Raw genomic sequence first — 19,013 nt, 5'->3', positions numbered from 1 at the left:
CTGCCAAGCCACAGCCTGCTCACGTCATGCCTGCTACTCCAGGACCTGCTCAAATCATGCCAGTTAAGTTAAAGTTTACTCCTATCATTCCTACAAATTCAAAGCCTGATCACATAATGTCTACCAAGCCAGAGTCTGATAACGTCATGTCTGCTACCCCAGGGCCTGCTCACGTCACGTCTGCCAAGCCAGAGCCTGCTCACATCATGCTGGTCACACAGGAAATTATTCACAACATGGCCGCCATTGAAGAGCTCCGTTGCAAGATGGCTGCCACACAAGAGTCTCTTTGCAAAATGGCTGCCCTTCTAGAGTCTCGTCACGTCTCAATTGATCATCCAGAGTCTTGTCATGACATGGCCGCCATTTCAGAGACTGCTCACGCCCCGGCTGAGTCCCCGGCCAAGATGGCCACCACGGCTGAGTCCCCGGCCAAGATGGCCGCCATGTCTGAGCCTCTCCACGTCGCGACTATCCCCAAGTTTTCCCCTAAGGATTTTTTTGGGGGGGGCTATAGTAGCCAAGCTCCTGCGAATGCGGAGCTTGGGCCAAGACTCAAAGGACTGATTGCTAGTGTGATGGAAGGGCCTTTCCTGTGCCTCCAGAAGTGGTAGCGTCCGCTGCAGAACCTCCAGAGTTGGCGGCATCCGCTGCAGAACCTTCTGAGGTGGTGGCGTCTGCTTCCGTACTCACTGTCTGCCCTGTTACAGCCACGGAAGCCGTTCATGAACTCACTGTCTGTCCTGTTACGGCCACAGGGGCCATTCATGAACTCACTGTCTGTCCTGCCATGGCCAAGGAGGCCGTTCATGAACTCAAAGTCAAGTGGTCTGTCCATGTCTCTGCTCCGCCATGGCCGCCCGATCTGCCTACACCACCATGGCCCCCCGGTCGGCCTGCTCCGCCATGGCCCCCCGATCTGCCTGCTCCGCCATGGCCCCCCGATCTGCCTGCACCACCATGGCCCCGCAACTGTTACACCCACGGAAGCCGTTCATGAACTCACTGTCTGTCCTGTTACGGCCACAGAGGCCATTCATGAACTCACTGTCTGCCCTGTCACGGCCATGGAGGCCGTTTATGAACTCACTGTCTGCCCTGTCACGACCAAGGAGGCCATTCAAGAACTCTCTGCTTGTTCGGTCACAGGCAAGTGGTCTGTCCATGTCTCTGCACCGCCATGGCTTCCTGCTCTGCCGTCATCACCCGGCCTCCCTGTTCTGCCTGCTCCGCCATGGCTCCCCGATCTGCCTGCTCCTCCCCATCGCCCTAGACCTCAAAATTACCAAACCAAACAAGCAAACAACATCAAACATACAGTGGGTATAGAAAAGAATCACCCCTTTAAAATACTCACATTTTGTTGCTTTGCAGCGTGAAATGAAGATGGACACAGTTTTTGTTTTATCCAGCTGTATTTACTCAGTGCAACTTATAACATTAAAGTGAAAGATATAACACTACATATCAGAAAATAAATAAAAATAGAAAAACAGAATCACAGAGTTGGAAAAAGGATTACCCTGTGTCAGTATTTTGTTGAACCACCTTTTGCTTTAAATACAGTCTTTAGTCTGTTGGGATGTCTCTGTCTCTACTAAATTTGCACATAGACATGTGACCTTTCTTGAGGACTGGCTTTTTTTCTTGCAGCCCTCCCATACAAGCCATATTTGTGGAGAATTTGTGATATTGTTGTCACATGCACACAATGACCACTCTTTGTCATAAATTCCTGCAACTGCTTCAGAGTTACTGTGTAGGCCTCTTGGTAGCTTTTCTAAACCGTTTCCTCCTGGTTCTTTTATCCACTTTGGAGCGACGTCCTGATCCAGGAAGGGTCTGTGTCGTACCAAATACCTTACACTTCTTAATAATAGACTTCACTTTGCTTCTAAGCATTGACAAAGCCTTTGAAATATTTGTTGGTCTCCATCTCTTGACTTCTGCCTGTCCACAACTTTATCCCAGACATCTTTTGACAGTGCCATGTCACATATAGTTGATTATTTGCTTCAGTTGCACTACCAAGGACTGAAATGCTCCAGGAAAGCTCTTTTCAGTTTGAGCTAATCAAAATGGCCACAGCTGATCACAGTTGAAAGTCAAATGGCTTTATGTGCCATTGAGAAGGTGATTGAGTTTACAAGTCATTTTTACAGACTGTCAGTTTGAAGTGCTTAAAGTTTGCTTCAATATCTTCTTTCTGTTTCTCCTTTTTTCTCACTCCTAATGTCCTGTTTCTTAGGTCTCACCCTGATAGCACAAGTACATCACGGAGATGTCTATTTGACGTCTGCATTTACATCTGCAAGAAATATGTTTTAGAGTGTTTGCTCATCTGCAATACGTCTATAGAACGTTTCCTATGAGATGTCAAATAGACGTTTAGAAAATGTCTTTAAGATGTTTATTATTTAGAATGTATGTAAAACTGACATCTTAAAGACATCTATCAGATGTTTGTACACAGCAGATGCTTTCCAGATGAAGCAATCTTTAACAGATATCTTGCAGACCTATGTGTGCTATCTGGGCAGTTTTTTTCTGTTTCCTCTATTTTATGCAAATAAAAATAATGAATTTTCAAGCATTTTCTGTTTGTTTTTGTGCATGTACTAAATGTGTCTCTGCACTTGATGAACTGGTTTATCAGCTTCCTAACAAAAAGTACACATAGTGCCATCCCATGATTGCTTTGCAAGGGTTTTAAACAATGAAGTTTGAGTCACAAGCATTTTTCACCTTTGTTTTTTTCTAATTGAACTGTCTGTATTAAAAGAACACTTAACTTGGAGTAACAAAATAAAAAGACCATGGATGTCAGTTTTCTTGTGTTTTGTAACCATAACATCTCATTTAAATCAGAATACTCTATAATATCTTGATTTATTCTACATAACAATCAGTGTTATTTAAACAGATACCAGATGAAATTTATTTGCTTTCATTTCTTCTCCTCACTCACCTCATATTGCTTCTGTAAAGAACCGGTCATGTGGTGGCTTAGAATGTTGACAGGTCAGTCAGTCTAAGAAGACATTGCAGGATAAGCCAGCTGCCACACACACACACACACACACACACACACACATTTACATGTACATTTGGGTTGTGCTTCTGTATGAAATCCTCCTCCTCTATCTTTTACACAAGGCTGCAGGACAAAAAAAGGTAAGCCTTTGTAGTTTTTATATAGGTTATGCACCATAATGCCAACCATGTAACTGAATGACATTCAAAGATCAAGAAGCCACTGAGAAGTTGATCTCTTGATTCCACAGTTGCCTGGGTCAGTTATTGTTTGCAGGGAAAACTTTAGGGCCAGTTATAACAAGTTTGTCATAAATTAAAGTTGGTCATTTCTGTGCGATCAGTGTTGCCGAACAGAATTGCAAAAATATTAATGGATTTCAAACAGTTTCCCAAATGCTCCTCTTGTCTGCCATTGCTAATAAAACAAATAGTCTTATCCCAAACTCATGGCAACGTAACTGTGGTGGGCTGGTCAGATACTCCAACAAACTGCTAATTCTAATAGTGCCACAGATCCAGTGTTTACACTTTTTGGAAGAAACGGCCTACAAAAGGCTGTATTATTGTCTCAGCATATTAACTTGGAAAAAATAAACACATCACCTTTCATATAATAACTTAATGACTTTAATAGACACTCATTGGACATTACCTAATTTATCCAGTAGTCAAATGGAACAGCTTTCTAAAAATAGTTGATTAGGAGACAGATTAACTTAACAGTAAGGCTTAGTTTGTGCCAAATAGGTCTGCATTAATCCGTGCAGCATTTGACTTCCTATGAGTGACCAATCACTATCTTCAGTAAGTGCACACTTTTTTGTTGTATTTTGTGTCATGCATATCTTATGCACTGGTAGTAAATGGCTAAATGATTTAGAAGCTCTCAGAAAACTGTCTTCTTTTTTTTGGGGATGCTTACAAATTGTAGAATTTTTTTTGGAGCAGACATCAACAAATTTGTATAAAAATATTCAAAAAGATTTAATATCAAATATAAAAATATGTAGTATCATCCCAAACCTATGTTATTGGTTGAATCAATGTAGCTGTGTTGAGCTGGTTGGGATAATCAAACTCCACTGTTTTGGTAAATACTGCAAAATATTAAAATATTACACTAAAATGAATTGTTTGCATGCTTACAATAAATTTGCAGCTGCTATGGGCTCCATGGAAGAAGAACACACATGCCCCATGTGTCGTGACCTGTTTGGTCGATCTCACCCCTTTCCCTGCGGCCACAGCTTTTGCCTGGCCTGTGCGCAAGAGTCCTGGCGCCAGAGTGCCGGCTGTGGCACGCGAAGATTTGTATGCCCACAATGCCTGGAGGAGCAGGGAGTGGTGGTATGTGACTGCTGTCCAGAAGACAAAGGTGATGAGGCCCAAGCTGCAGTGAAGACCTGCTTGCGATGTGAGGTCTCTCTGTGTGAGCAGCATCTGCAGCCACACCTGCTGCGTCCTGCTTATAGCACTCACCTGCTGGTGGAGCCATTGATGAACGTATCCCACCGCAGGTGCCCTGCCCATTGGGAGATATTCCGGTATTACTGCATGGATGATAGGGAGTATGTCTGCTCAGACTGCATTTTGGAAGGACGACATGCTCAACACCAGGTCAAAGGGGTGAGAAAAGTCGAGGAGGAATACAAAGTAAGTCATTAGATCTGTTATACTGTTTTTTAAGAAAAGGTCCTGTTGTGGGATTCCATGGTCCAGGACTGTTCACACTGAACTTTACACCAGGTTATTGTCTTTTTTAAAATCATGCTTTTTAACCCAGAGTAAATCAATGTTTCAGAGGCCATTCACACAGAATGTTTCAAAAAATGCAATGTCGTCCGTAGGGTGCATGTTTAGAACACTAATGGAAAAGTTGCACAGTGGAATGCAAAAACTGTGTAAAAGTCTGTGTGAATGGCCCCTCACTCTTGTCATTTTGAATTTTGAAAGGGAGCTGGCACCACTTCTAACCCTGGGTTAAAAGGTACTCCTCTTCATGGTGCTAAGAAGATATGATTGCCTCATTAAATATTCATGCACTTTATACTGTCATAAAAAATCTGTAAACCCAGGGTTCAAATTTAAAAAGCTCTTCTGTAATGTGTTATAGGTCAAATTACAGAGCCTGTTTGAGAAAGCAGAAGAGAAAGTAAAGCAAGGTGAAATGATGCTTCAAGAACATCAGAATGCTTGTCGCAGCATACTAGTAAGTTTAAGCTTCTTTGGGATTTCAATTTCAATTAAAACTAAATATTCCTAACCTGAAATATAAGGACTACAGGTTTTCATAACTGAACGCAACATGCATACATTACATATTCTGTGTGTGTGTGTGTTTCAGGAGGACTCTGCTGTGAGTGATGTCTCCCAGGTTTTACAGATGGGCTCAGCCCTGCAGGCTCAGGTGGGCCGACTAGTGTCAGCCGTGATAAACATCACGGAACAGGAGAGACAGCAGGCCATGGAGAGGGTGCAGGAAGACTGCAGCAGGATGAGAGAAGATCTGAACCAAACTGAGAGCATCCACTGCTTTCTTGGCTCCCTGCTGGACGAGAGTGATCCCTTCCTGCTAATCTGGGTATTTACTTTAATTTCCTGATTAAATGCATATCAAGTCTCATTTACCATATGCTGATAAAAACTATGATATTTTATTAGTTAGTATTTTATGTTTATAAATATGTTCTATTTAAAGAATGCATGTGTTCTATAAATACATTCTATTAAAATAGACAATAAAACAGGCAATAAAGTAGACATTTTAAACTCTTATCAAATATGTTTACATAAAAATGTCTACTGTAATACAGTAAAAGCATGTTTTGTGTAAATTTGATTTGATAAGAGTTGTTGCAACATTATATGCTATAAAGGGCATTGTAAGACAGTTTATGACCAACATTTAACATATACGGATATGTTACTAGTTAATGGCCTTATTAGATTTTTTTATGCATCCACAAGGTTTTGGTATTGAATAATTTCTCTGACTGTGGATCTTTACAGAAGTCACTTAGCTTAAAATAGATTAAAATGACTTAAACTTCTGCCACCGTTCATAGCAATGATAACATTTCACAGGCATTCCAGACAGAGGATTCGCAGTAAGTCTTTAGATAAACCGTGATTGTTTTAGTGAGTGTCAGAGAAATAACTTGTGATTTGTGAGTGCAGTTGTATGTTAGTTTGCATATGAACAAGAATGTAAGTTTTACTGTATTAGTTGCTCTGCCTTGCAGGATGATGGCAGATCTCAACTCACCTCTGTTCACACCACCTCAGCCCAGCATGGATAAGAAACGTGTCTTAGAGAATGTGGAAAATAAATATAGAGAATTCATAGCTGAGACCCTGCGCAGCCTAATTGAACTCAAGAGAGATCTCTGTATGTATTATCATTCATACATTACACAATGAGCACTGATCCTAGCAACATTTAGATTTTTTAAGTAATATTATCCTTACTATTGATTCTCAGCTAACCTAAGCGTGATTCTAATCAATATTTTTTACCACTTTACTGAATACTGTTTTTGAGCAGTATTGCTTCATTTGCCTTGTTTAATAGTGACATCTAGTGGCTACATTTCCAATGGTTGTTTCTCTTTGTTATTTAGTAAGCAGTCCATTAACCTTGGACAAAAACTCAGCCCAACCTCTCTTAAATATTTCTGAAGACCTACGGACAGTGATGAGGGTCAAAACCCGCTTGCCTGTCCCTGAGCATCCTGACCGCTTTGACCACTGGTCTCAGGTGGTCTCCTGTCAGATATTTTCTTCAGGAACCCATTACTGGGAGCTGGAGGTGGAGGGTTTCTGGGATATAGCAGTGACCTACCACAGCATTAGGAGGAAATCAAAAGAGGGCACAGCCTTTGGCTGCAACAAGGTACACCGTTAACCTAATGCACAAACTTTTTAATGCCAAATATGATGATCCCTTCTGCGACCAAATTCTTAAAATAAAAATGCACCCATATATTTTCCTGCATAAAGACCCTAAAACAGAATATAAATGTGTAAAATATAATCAGAAAAATGTTAATTTCTATTAAGTTGATGTGTTTGTGTGTGTGTGTGTGTGTGTGAGTGTGTGTGTGGAAGTCAATAGAATAAAAATGTGATTAATCTAATGATTTTTGTATTAAGTATTTAAAAATCAGAATTAAATGATAATTGTCATATTTAATCTATTTTAATAATAAATATTAGTAGTAGTACTAGTAGTAGTAGTATTTAATTATTCAAAAGTAACATTATTTTTTATTTATTTATTTTTACACAGCGTTTCTCTGAACTTTTCTCAGAAAACTGATCTTAAATAAAATTATATAAAAATGTAATTGTTTATTATTCTAGTCATATCATGTCAGAGGCCTAGTCTGTTTTATCTTTGAATTCATTATGTCCTGTGTTATGATTTTCTGTTATCTTACTCAGATATCCTGGAGCCTGACACAGCAGCATGACAGGAAACTTGCTGCCTGGCATAACCGAAAGAAAACCCATCTCTCCGCAAAAATGTCTGGCAACCATTTGGCAGTCACTCTGGACTATGATTCTGGCTCCATCACCTTTTCAGAAGTAGGATCGTCATCCACCCTGCTCCCTCTGCACAGTTTCAGCACCAGATTCACCCAGCCCGTCTGCCTAGGCTTTGGCCTCTACAAACCAGAGCTGAACAGCAGGGTCACCATCCTCAAGAAAATATGACTACATTTACAGCTCAGATTTGGGAGAAAACAGGAACTGAAACTGCTGTTGAAACTTTTATTTCATAAAGAGTTATATGTCTCTTGAGGGATATATAATGCTCTGGGTGAAAAAGTAGAATTTATTTTTCAAGAATCAACAAATATTCCAATTAACTGTATATGGTTAATGTTTTTTCTTACTTTTTATTATTATTGTTATTTTGAGCTTTTAAATTTTAGCTTTTCATTTTCTTTTATAATCAGTGTCAAACCTTTATCACTAGGTTTTTCATCTTAATGTTTTCACTGTAATTGTAAGAGGAACTGAGATCCTTTCTCCATCGATGGATATTCAAAATTTGCAAAATATAAATCTCAAATATTTATCTTTATTATGATATTTTGCCAGTGCCCAGTTTATTTTTTGCAGGCTATTAAATGCATAAAAGTGCAATTTAAAATGCATTTAAAATATTTAATATTTTTTCATGTCAGCAAATATTTTTTCATAGGTTTCAGCATCCCTGCGACAGAGGATAAGCGGTTTATAGAACAGTCCGTCCGATGGATGGAAATTGACAATATATATTCAAAGTTTATTCTTGTTTTATTTATTGGTTTCATTTGTTGAGATGTTCAAAAAATAAGAAGTACTTTGTTTATATGTGAAATCTGAAAGTTATTCTGTTTTTCCAGATTTTCTTTGATTGTATTATCCTTTGTGCCCTTTGATCCTCACGTACCATGTGAATCAGTCATGTTTTGTGGGACACTAGGTCATGTTATTGTTCCTGTTTTCTTCTATATGCTTTCTACTGACTGTTGGCTATCATTTACAGCTACAAATGCCAGTTTGGCCATGCTGTTTACATCAAAGAAAGATTACATGGATTATTAGAGAAAGTGAGAGAGAGAGAGAGAGAGAGAGAAAGAGAGAGATAGAGGTGAAGCTGGCAGAGTGGGTGGGAAGGGGAGGATCTTGAGAGACAGGATGAGTAGGAAGATCTGTAAGCTGTCAGATTCAGTTTTTCTCTACAGAAGCTTTAACACTTTGCATCATTACGCCTGGGAAACCGAGGGACAGCCCACTAAATCAGGTAATTTTGCTATTTTTTTATTACTACAAAAGCTTATGAACTTAATCTTATGTTACTCCCTAGGAAAGAAGCTGTATTAAAAGATTGTTTAGTACACAAAACAATTCCATAAAAAATCTATTCTTTTTAGTTTTTTTTTAAATCTCGTTTTCCTGGAAAATATCTAAACATACTTGAAACCTAAAACCTCACTTTATTTTTTTTATTAGATTTATGCTTTAATAAATACAACCAATTTGCCAATAAGGTAAGAAAAATAAAACAAATTCATGATATTTTTTAAAAAAGATTTTAAAATAAAGTATTTTTATTGTACACAATTTTGCTTCTCAAGTTAAGAAATAATAAAGGTTTAGATATTTTTATAAGGGAACAAGGCAAAATGCATGCTGATTAGATTTTTTTTTTAGTGCTATAAAAAGATTTTAAATAACCTGAAATTATAAATGTGTTAACATTTTGTGGGAGTGAAGTTTTGTGAAGAAAATAAAGATATTGGTTTGTGAAAAAAGTGGATAGCATTCAAGGACAGCACTGAGCAGAATTAGTTCTTATTTAAAAGTGCACAAACATTGAGGTTTCACTCAAGACCAGATGCAAAGAAAGTTGACCTTTGTAAATGTCATTGCTTCATAAAGACTATAAACATGACTTGAATAGTAAATGAATGTGGTGATCTGTGCCAATTTAGACCTGATATAGACATATTTTAGTTCAAATTCCGAGATGTCCATTCTTGGGTTTCAGGACTTTGGCATATTGTTGCCGTTAGCGTGCCAAGGCACTGAGGAGAGAGAGGAGGTTCGGCCAATAAGCACAAGCACAGGAGAGAGGTCCTGCATGTTGTGGAACGTCAGGAGGGAAGTGAGAGCGTGTTAAAGACAGATGGTCTCTCAGTGGAGTTGTTCTTTTTTCTGTCTCTTGTTCTCACTCTCTCCTGGATGCTGCTCCCCTCAGCTGAACGGGATCCAAAGTGTTACCTCATGATCTTCATCCTTCACTGCTCCTCTTCCTCCTCCCCCACACAAGCATACCTGTTGGCTTGCAGAGCTCCTTTTATCCTCTCCCTCTCTCTTTGTCTTCTCACAGGTTGGCTATGATGATGGATTTTTTTTCGATGATGAGAAACCTCTAAGTGTCCTTGCCTTTGGTCCCCTACAGGCAATTTAACAAGCACAGACGTAGATCTTCGTCAGGAAACTGTGACAGACGGGAGGATGACGACAAAATAGCTAGAGAGAGAGAGAGAGAGTATAAGAGTAAGTGAGGGTGAAAGACAGAGTCAAGGATTTAAATATCTATAACTTTTACAATAGCTCATAACATCACGGATTTGTGGATCCTTCACTTATTTCTCCTCGGTTTCCAGAAGACGACCTACTTGATCAAATTTCAGGGAACATTTGCACCTAATTTCATCCGAGATATCATAAGCTATAATAATAAGACAATGCTGCCCAGCTCTGGGATGCCAATGCTGATACTAGCTCCACTTCTGCTAATTGGCCCTCTAGTGGTCATGGGGCAAAATGACACGGAGCCCATAGTGCTGGAAGGTAAATGCCTGGTGGTCTGTGACTCCACACCCTCTTCAGAACCAGCAGGTAACGCACTGGGGATGTCCGTGCGTTCAGGTACCGGCCGTGTGGCCTTCTCCGCCACACGGCAAACCAACCATGAGCCCACAGACATGAGCAATCGCACCATGATCATCTATTTTGACCAGGTAAGCAATATTTCCACATTAAAATACTTGCATGTAGTTTTGCTCTGTTTAATCAGTCAGTTTTTGTCAGATCTTGGTGAATGTCGGTGGTCATTTTGACCAAGAGAGCAGTATCTTCCTTGCTCCGAGACGAGGGGTGTACAGCTTCAACTTCCATGTGGTAAAGGCATACAACAGGCAAACCATACAGGTACATACTACATATTTTTTCTTGCACTCTTAAAAATAAAGGTTCTTTATTGGTAGACCTGTAACATCCATGACACCTTTCAATTGCACAAAAGGTTCTTTATAGTGGAAAAGGGATCTTTAGAGTTTTTAAAATGTTCTTCACTCTTTGAAAAAATGGTTGATTTTATGAACTGTTGATTTTAAGAACTGTTCATTATGGTTCTTTGGGGAACCAAAGATGGCTCTTCTATGGCATTGCTGTGAAAACTTATTTTCCTATTCCCAGGTGAGTTTGATGTTGAATGGGTGGCCGATGATCTCAGCCTTTGCTGGAGACCAGGATGTGACACGAGAAGCAGCCACAAATGCTGGGCTTGTGATCATGGAAAGAGGGGACAAGGCTTACCTCAAGCTAGAAAAGGGCAACCTAATGGGAGGCTGGAAGTACTCTACTTTTTCAGGCTTCCTGGTCTTCCCTTTATAAAGATGACCATGTGAACAGCTGGGAGAGAGGGTGACATGCTCTCTGGTGGTTTATTTTACGAAAATGGAATCCACAGAAAACATCATATTTGTTCTTCCTCTCTTTTTTTAACAGCAGAGCAGAGAAAATGCAGAAAATGAGATGTTAAATGTTATAATTAAATATATATTTTGTTATTTAAAAATACAATTAATATTATAATTAAATATTATTGAGAACCAGGCCATGTGATTTGAAAATCACTAAAAAGTCACTCTTTTTTGTAATGTGTATGGTTAAACTGAAAAAAATGACGTTATGGAAATACAATGAGACTGTCCTAATAATATATTTGAAAATATGTATTTCAGGGTTTTCCTTTTTTTCTTTCTTTCTTTTTTTTAAAAACAAAATTCAATTTCTAAATTCCATTTTAATTCAAATATAGCTTAACGATTTGATGTGAGGTTTCTGTTTATCATATGTTTGCCTGATTACGGAGCTGTGTGTGTATATTATAAAGCTTTGTAAAATAAATCTCATTAAATGGAAATCAGAAAACCTTCTTGATCTGTGTGAAATGAAATAGCCTACAACTTGTCCTCAACCTGTGTTACTTCTCTGAATGAGGTGTTTTACCTCTAACAACAGCTGTTTGTAAATATAGCTCTCAGCTTCAGAGCTGGCAAGGTTGACCAGGAATCATCACAGATAGCAGCATAGGCATAATGGATAATGGATATGAACTACAGTGGCACCAGTCGAGCAAAGGCAGATGGAGTTTTTGGCAGGCAGACGTGCAAGTGTACACTGGACTCCTATGGACCATGCAGGGTGTGCTGTCACAGTCAATAAGTTACACTGCACTAGTTTAAAGACACACTTCTTCACACATTCGGAACAAGGATAAAAGACCAGGAAACAGATAAGGAGAGAGAGGAAAAGGAAACAGAAAGAAAATAAAGAATTATGGATGTTAACACAGTATTCATTTATTTTTCTAACCTGTGAGCACTTTTTTTTGTATGAAAGACCACAGCATGCTACTCTAAGAAAGTAGGGTAAAAATTACATCAAAGACTGCTGTTTGTGATGTTTAAAAAAATAATCATGTAAAATAATTTATGAGGATGTAAGCTATTTATTATTAATTTGTCCTAACACATATAATCCAGTATCCAGTGCACAATAAAAAGTGTGTGTGTGTGTGTGTGTGAATATATATATATATATATATATATATATATATACATATATATATATATATATATATATATATATATATAATGTTTAAAAATGAAGTAATAATGTATTTATAAAATACCATATATATTAACACACACACACACACACACATTATGTAAATGTTTGTTTTAATCACTATAATGAATAGTTAGAATATTATTGAACGTGTTTTAATCATGCTAAATTAATAAATTACTATACCCAAAAATGTATAATAATGTGAATATGATTTAAACTGTTTTAACATCATACACATATTTTTGTGGTGGCATTTAAATTATATTTTTTATTTTCAATATGTTTTACATAGCAAGACCTCTCTTACATAACAGCAACAACTTCGAATCACGAATACCTGTGTATCCATCTATGACAAATAAATTATATATTATACTATAAAATGCGAGTATATGTTTCATTTAGCATCATAAGCTTTATTGGGACATTTGGAGACATTTGCAAAAATTGCGTAAAGCTACGGAAATTATTTCCTTAACGTAAAATTATAATATTTTATTTTTCCTTAAATAGTCATAATAAAGAAATGAATCCATTGCCGTTTAAATTCTAACAAGCGAGCATCTTGAATCGCGGTCGGTGATAACAAGTAGGCCGCATTTAGTGCAGCCACAACCAAACTACCCGTACGACCGATACCCATTAATGTCTCCCGCCCTGTAATTCCGCACACCGGAATGATAGACAAATTCGTCCACCAATGGAATGTGTGCCTTTTGACAGTCCCTCTGAGGATGGACCAATCAGCGGACAGCACATGAGATCGGGGGCTGCGCGTTCGACCTAGCGCTGGCAAGAAGTTAGTTCCTGCTCTACGCTGGCCGTTTCCTGTAATCGTACAGTGTTGTGAGACGGAGAAAGCCATGTGTGTCGATGCAAAGGTAAATTTAGCACCCCGAAATTATTGCGGGGAAAGTTGGGGCAGTGGATGGCAGCGTTATTAGGGCATATTTTAGTAGAAAATACGCCCTGGCCAAGTCGAAACAGCTTTGCGGCCTTGTCCATGTCTGTTCGTAGTCGGGCTATGGTTTTGTAGCACGTTGCCTTTGGTTTGGTCCGGTTTGTTGATGAGAGAGATTGAAAGAGAGTCCGAACGAGAGGCGTATTGTGAGATGTATCGTGAATGATGGAGGATCTTCGATACAGCTTAAATCGGCCGTCAGAGAAAAACAAAATGATCGAGCACATATTTAGCATTTATAGCAATCGGAATCGCCCTTGTGAACATTGATGGGTTTGTCGGGTGTCTGATTTAGGATTGTTGTTCCACGTTGATGGCAAGGCAAGGAAGGCGGTGTTGATTTCGGTTAACATAAATTATATGATTTCCGATGGACTAAAAAGAATATGACATTAGAGGTAATACAAATGAACGCTCTTTGACTTTTAAAAACAATGTTAGGATACTCGCTAAGTGACATAATGTACAAGTCAGTCAGACATGATGCCATGTGAAGTGATGGCACTGCCATTTAGTAAGATGCAGCAACTATATAGTATTAATGTTTTAATTAATGTAAATTTAAAAATGTTTTTGTCTTTTCCAGGGAATCATTACACATATTTATTGATGGATCTTCTAGAGCTCACTCCAACCAGACAAAAAGTCAAACGCAAGCAAAAAGTAACTCCAGAGAGTAGGAGAGGATAGACGAGAGGAAGAGAGAGAGTGAAGAAGGGTGAACCGGTGGACTCCCTCTTTTCCTGTTCCCCTCTCCCTGATAATTCATTTCAGGTAAGCTTACCTGGCAAACAGGAGACTGGAGATTACATATTAGCTCTGATAGTTGTGAATTTGTAGTGATGTGTGTGTATCTTTAACTTTATGAAGGTGCTTGTAGATTTTATTCTCAGTATATTATTTATATGTTTTGCATAACAGTATTGATATACTGACATAGATATATACAGATACTTATCTAATGAGTGTATAATTGTGATTGTTTATATTATGCATTATATTATGTATGTTGTTTTTAAGATATGTATAATAAATATAAATCTAAACAATGTCTAAAATAAATCTATAAGTCCTAAACAATGTCCATTGATTTTTTAAAATTCATTTATTTAAGGCCAATTACTTGATTAATTTTGGCTGCATACATGAATAGTATATTATTTATATGTTTTGCATAACAGTATTGATATACTGACATAGATATATACAGATACTTATCTAATGAGTGTATAATTGTGATTGTTTATATTATGTATGTTGTTTTTAAGATATGTATAATAAATATAAATCTATAAGTCCTAAACAATGTCCATTGATTTTTTTAAATTCATTTATTTAAGGCCAATTACTTGATTAATTTTGGCTGCATACATGAAACTCAGTAACTCTCCTTAATTATGTTATTACTTCATTAACATATGGGGAAAAATACTTGATGAAGGTGGTTACAGTTTTTCTCTCTCTTTTCTTTTTTTTCCTTCAACAGCATAATTGCAAAATCTCTTCGGACTTGTTGGATGTTTTTGTACGGACACTGGATATCACACATTCTTTTCGTTTTTTCACAAACTCTTTGACAAGATGGCAGACCCCATTATGGACCTCTTTGATGACACACCACTGTTCAATTTGGATTCCCTACCGGAGGATGCGTTCTCCCAGGGCTCCTCAGACCCAGTTGAGGAGGCGCTTAAGTTGGCACTGGGCCAAGTGGACCCTCCTATGGACCCTACACCAGATCTTGGTGTCTCTGTGCTCAATGATGTCACAGATCCAGCTCTAATCTCAACACCTGTTGCAGCTCCTGCCTCCCTCCCACTGCAGACCCTTCAAACACAGCAGCCCACCCAGATGTCCCATGAGGTTTCTGTTGCCCCGGCTTCAATTTCCATTCAGCCTTCTCTCTCGGTGGCCAGTAATAGCAGTGGGGCGGCAACGGTCCTGCTGAGCTCCCCTCTTGGAGTACCTGTGTCAGGGGCTCAAGTCACCACCCAGCAGCTGCAGACTCAGCAAATCGCTGTTACGCAACAGGCAACAGGACAGTCAGTCCCAAAAATTGTAATTTTCAAAGGCCCTCAGGGTCAGACTCAAGTGCTACAGGGTGTCACAGGAGCCACAGGCTCTCCAGGGAAAGTCACCCTCACTAGAGTCCTGACAGGGACCCCGCTTAGGCCAGGGATGGCGGTTGTTTCCGGGGGAACAGTATTAAACGCAACATCTCCTGGGCAGAGACAGGTCAAACTGGGCACTGGAGTCCAAAGGCTGGTTCAGACTCCAAATGGCCCAATGAAGCAGGTGTTACTGACCTCTGTGCCCCAGACTCAAACGCAGGTTCACACTCAGCCGGTCCAGGTACAGATGCCTGCGCAGACGCAGCTCCAGTCACCGTCACAGCCAGCACAGGTACAGGCGCAAGTCCAGGTGCAGCCTCAGATGCAGGTGGCATTACAAACACAGGACCAAGTGTCAGCTACTACATCCCCTGGAACGACAGCAGCGGCCGTCCGACCTCAAGGTGTCACACTTTCAGCAGTGTCACAGCAGGTCAGTCTCTGCCAGGTTTATTATTGTTAATTAAAACTAAAACCAGAAAACAACGGTTTGTTTGCTTGAAATAAAATTATCTTAAAACCTAAATAATAATTATAATAATTCATATAAATAAACAAATATATAAGTTATATAATTACTAATTGTGTAAATTATAATATGATATAATATGTAAGTATTATAAGTTTTATATAAATGTATTTCAGCTAGTTTCCTAGGCAGCATTTTTTTTTTTTGAACTTGAAGTGATAAAACAACTAAAGCTTAAAGAAAAAGGATATGGACTTAAAAAAAAAAAGAATAAAAATGACAAACACACAACAATATTACTAAAACTTTAACTACAATTAAAACAAAATACAAAAATAAAAACTAATTCAAAATATTATGTTTTACCAATTTGTAATTATTTTTGCTGTTAGAATCTTAATAGCCCTTTTATCTCTATTCAGGGGGAAGCAAAGAGGATCACTCTGGTTCTACAGCAGCCCTCGCAAGGTGGGGCCCAGGCCGGGACACTGACATTAGGGGGAACTGCAGCTGCAGGGGCGGGTCAGCAGCACAGGCTGGTGTTGGGCTCTCTGCCAGGGAAGTTGGTCCTGCAGGGAGGCCAGCTGGCAGCTCTCGCCCAAGCCAAGATGGGTCAAACGGGTGCACAGCCGAAAGTGCTCACCATTCAGTTGCAAGTTCAACAGCAGCCCAACCAACAGGGAGCCAAGGTGAGTTAAAGGACAGGTCATGTGTGTTATAAGATATTCTTTTTCTTATAACTTGTTGGTGACGGAAAGCTTTTTCTCTGTGTGCAACAGTTTCAGTTGGTTTCTGGGGCAGCTAATGCTGGTGGCAGCCCTCAGGTGGTGCAGATTTCTCAAGGCCAAGGAGGACAAAGACTAGCAGTGCCTCTTAAACTACTGCTGCAGCCACAGGTAGGACAATTCTTACATCTATTTTATGGTTCTGTGATGTTCTTTGGTGTATATAGAGCCATAAAGTAACATTGCATTCTGTTATTTCTGTACCACTTGGAATCTGAAGAATAATGAAGTATTGTTTTAAAGTTATTTAAAGATTTTATATAATGTATACACTTTTTGTCTGGTTTAATTCCTTACAATGATTCGGATTTGTAAAATGTTCCATTAATGATTTTTTTTAGTACCCAAAAGGACAAAATATTTGGTAAAAGAAAATGAATTTCATTGCCAAATGAATGAGAGAATTCCAATAACTAAATTTAAACAATTCTTTCCAAAGGTAAATGTACACTTACAAATATTTTTCATAATATAGGTCAGTTATTTAATTAAATTTTTGCTGCATAAATGTAATCTCGACTTAATTGTGTACTAAAAAAAAAAATGTTTACATATATATACAAACTAAACAAATAAAAAGGTGTAATAAGGTGTCAAGTTTTTATTAACATAACAACACTTAATCTATATTTAAGCACTTTGCCATATGAACAACCAGCCAATAGCTAGACTGGTTTAAGTCTTACAGTTAGTTATAAGCTGTATGTCACTCATTAGAGTAAATCAAATGTCATTTGGTTCCAATATTTGTAAAAATAAGCATAATAACTGATTCTCCGTTCCCAACCATTTTGTTTACATGGTGACAAAGTACAGTTCTCAGAATAAACTGTACATTTTCTGCAGTCACACACTGTTTCCAGTGCTGGTGGGGCCGTTTCTGTGGTTAAAGTTATCAGTACCTCGGCTGCCGGCTCTGCGTCCGGCACCACAACTACAGCTTCGTCTTCCGGTGTGCGTTTGGCAAAGGTCCAGGAGCCCGTGCGAAGAGTGGAGACGTTGTGCAAACAGGAGAAAGCCAATCGCATTGTTGCTGAGGCCATCGCACGGGCCAAAGCCAGGGGTGAAAGGAACATCCCCCGTGTGCTCAACCAGGATGAACTGCCAGCCGGACAGACCTCTGTGGACCTAGAGGGTGTCGCAGGGGCTGGAGGAGCCAAAAAGAAAGGAGGTGGTGGTGGTGGTGGTAGCGGTGGGAGCAAGAAGAAAAGCCCAAGTGTGGGAGTAGGAAAAGTGGTGGCGGGAGGAGACAAGAAATCCAAGGCGAAGACTCCAGGAGTGATTTTGGGAGGTGGAGGCAGTAAAAGTAAATCCAAGATTAAGCTCAAGTAAGTAATGATTTCTTATCCTTCCTGGAAGAGTTGGACTCTTATGTTTTTGACTCTGCCTTTTTTAGTTCTCACACTTTATTTCCTCTCCATAGCACCATCACTCTAGTGGGTGGTAAGAAAAGGAAAAGAAATGCATCCTCTGATCATTCAGATATAGATCTTAGCCCACCTGTTTCACCCCGCACACTGGAGGAGGAAATGTCACAGGTATTACATGCTTTAGTACTTCTTACTAATATAAAATCAGTCACTCAGTTAGTAATTCATAGCAGCCATATTAAGCCATTGAAGTGTTGTACATGTTGGCAGGCATTAGAACTGCATTGTGACAGAATTTTGAATATAGAGCATCAGCACAATGCCATAAACCTGATTCATTGACTCTACTGTGATCCTGTTCTTCCAACAGAAGCGACGTTCTAACCGTCAAGTGAAGCGGAAGAAATACACAGAAGATTTGGACATTAAAATCACAGATGATGAAGATGAAATTGACATTGATGTGACCACAGCTCCTGTGTCTGGTGCAGGGTATCTCCAGTCCATGGGAGCAGAACTCCAGCACGAACTGGATGGGGATGGTCTTCCAAGCATGCAGTTTTTTGTGGTGCGTCAGCACTCCAGTCATAGCGGATTGGACGTTTGTGGTTCTTACTACCATTTTTTCCCCCCCTTCTCATTACTGGTTTTGTCAAGTTTTTAGCTGTTTACAGTTGACACTATGCCACCAGTAATAATAAAAATATTGATATGTGTGTGCATGTTTCTGATTTGTTTTAGGAGAACCCAAGTGAGGAGGACGCTGCTATTGTGGATAAAATATTGTCTATGCGGGTGACCAAAAAGGAGGCAAGTATCTGTTCATGCTAATCATTACCATTCACTTGTGAAATCTTGTGCTAG

The 19,013-nt window shown here is 39.2% G+C and overlaps 3 protein-coding genes across 7 annotated transcripts in view; all 3 read left to right on the top strand.

Moving 5' to 3' along the window:
- Positions 1-3,092: 3,092 nt before the first annotated feature.
- Positions 3,093-7,786, top strand: trim110 (tripartite motif containing 110). Its single transcript, XM_016242953.1, has 8 exons — positions 3,093-3,174; positions 4,196-4,689; positions 5,150-5,245; positions 5,381-5,617; positions 6,121-6,143; positions 6,279-6,424; positions 6,657-6,928; positions 7,480-7,786. Exons 2-8 carry the CDS (start codon positions 4,201-4,203, stop codon positions 7,750-7,752), a joined length of 1,536 nt encoding a protein of 511 aa, XP_016098439.1. The 5' UTR covers positions 3,093-3,174; positions 4,196-4,200; the 3' UTR covers positions 7,753-7,786.
- Positions 7,787-8,471: 685 nt separating this feature from the next.
- On the top strand, positions 8,472-11,568 carry LOC107557939 (cerebellin-1-like). Of its 3 annotated transcripts, XM_016241534.1 has the most exons (5): positions 8,472-8,830; positions 9,578-10,089; positions 10,200-10,556; positions 10,627-10,746; positions 11,014-11,568. In XM_016241534.1, exons 3-5 carry the CDS (start codon positions 10,281-10,283, stop codon positions 11,209-11,211), a joined length of 594 nt encoding a protein of 197 aa, XP_016097020.1. In that variant the 5' UTR covers positions 8,472-8,830; positions 9,578-10,089; positions 10,200-10,280; the 3' UTR covers positions 11,212-11,568. The 3 variants fall into 3 exon arrangements, with proteins under 3 accessions (XP_016097020.1, XP_016097029.1, XP_016097015.1); XM_016241543.1 differs by having other exon boundaries at positions 9,992-10,556; XM_016241529.1 differs by having other exon boundaries at positions 9,920-10,556.
- A 1,665-nt stretch (positions 11,569-13,233) lies between these two features.
- Positions 13,234-19,013, top strand: part of LOC107557917 (chromodomain-helicase-DNA-binding protein 8-like) — a 29,936-nt gene continuing 24,156 nt past the window's right edge. Inside the window, exons 1-9 of one of the 3 annotated variants that reach the window (XM_016241503.1) lie at positions 13,234-13,334; positions 14,001-14,188; positions 14,901-15,958; positions 16,417-16,683; positions 16,774-16,890; positions 17,626-18,107; positions 18,203-18,317; positions 18,520-18,717; positions 18,891-18,959. In XM_016241503.1, the coding sequence (XP_016096989.1) occupies positions 14,996-15,958; positions 16,417-16,683; positions 16,774-16,890; positions 17,626-18,107; positions 18,203-18,317; positions 18,520-18,717; positions 18,891-18,959 (2,211 nt within the window). In that variant the 5' untranslated portion in view covers positions 13,234-13,334; positions 14,001-14,188; positions 14,901-14,995. The remainder of the gene's footprint in view (positions 13,335-14,000; positions 14,189-14,900; positions 15,959-16,416; positions 16,684-16,773; positions 16,891-17,625; positions 18,108-18,202; positions 18,318-18,519; positions 18,718-18,890; positions 18,960-19,013) is intronic. The other 2 variants (XM_016241518.1, XM_016241511.1) reach the window with 2 other exon arrangements.

This window comes from Sinocyclocheilus grahami, unplaced genomic scaffold, assembly GCF_001515645.1.
Source record: "Sinocyclocheilus grahami isolate Dianchi unplaced genomic scaffold, SAMN03320097.WGS_v1.1 scaffold21.1, whole genome shotgun sequence".
Taxonomy (NCBI): Eukaryota; Metazoa; Chordata; class Actinopteri; order Cypriniformes; family Cyprinidae; genus Sinocyclocheilus; species Sinocyclocheilus grahami.
Note: the sequence above shows the minus strand (reverse complement) of the source record. Positions and strands in the feature narration are given on the sequence as shown.

Bases quoted from the DNA above. Each gene is read 5' to 3' on its own strand.
- trim110 (XM_016242953.1), top strand. From the start codon at position 4,201: ATGGGCTCCATGGAAGAAGAACACACATGCCCCATGTGTCGTGACCTG. The intron at 5,618-6,120 runs GTATTTACTTTA...AACATTTCACAG, and splicing joins ATCCCTTCCTGCTAATCTGG to GCATTCCAGACAGAGGATTC. The intron at 6,144-6,278 runs GTAAGTCTTTAG...TCTGCCTTGCAG, and splicing joins TTCCAGACAGAGGATTCGCA to GATGATGGCAGATCTCAACT.
- LOC107557939 (XM_016241543.1), top strand. From the start codon at position 10,281: ATGCTGCCCAGCTCTGGGATGCCAATGCTGATACTAGCTCCACTTCTG. The intron at 10,557-10,626 runs GTAAGCAATATT...AGTTTTTGTCAG, and splicing joins TGATCATCTATTTTGACCAG to ATCTTGGTGAATGTCGGTGG. The intron at 10,747-11,013 runs GTACATACTACA...TCCTATTCCCAG, and splicing joins ACAACAGGCAAACCATACAG to GTGAGTTTGATGTTGAATGG.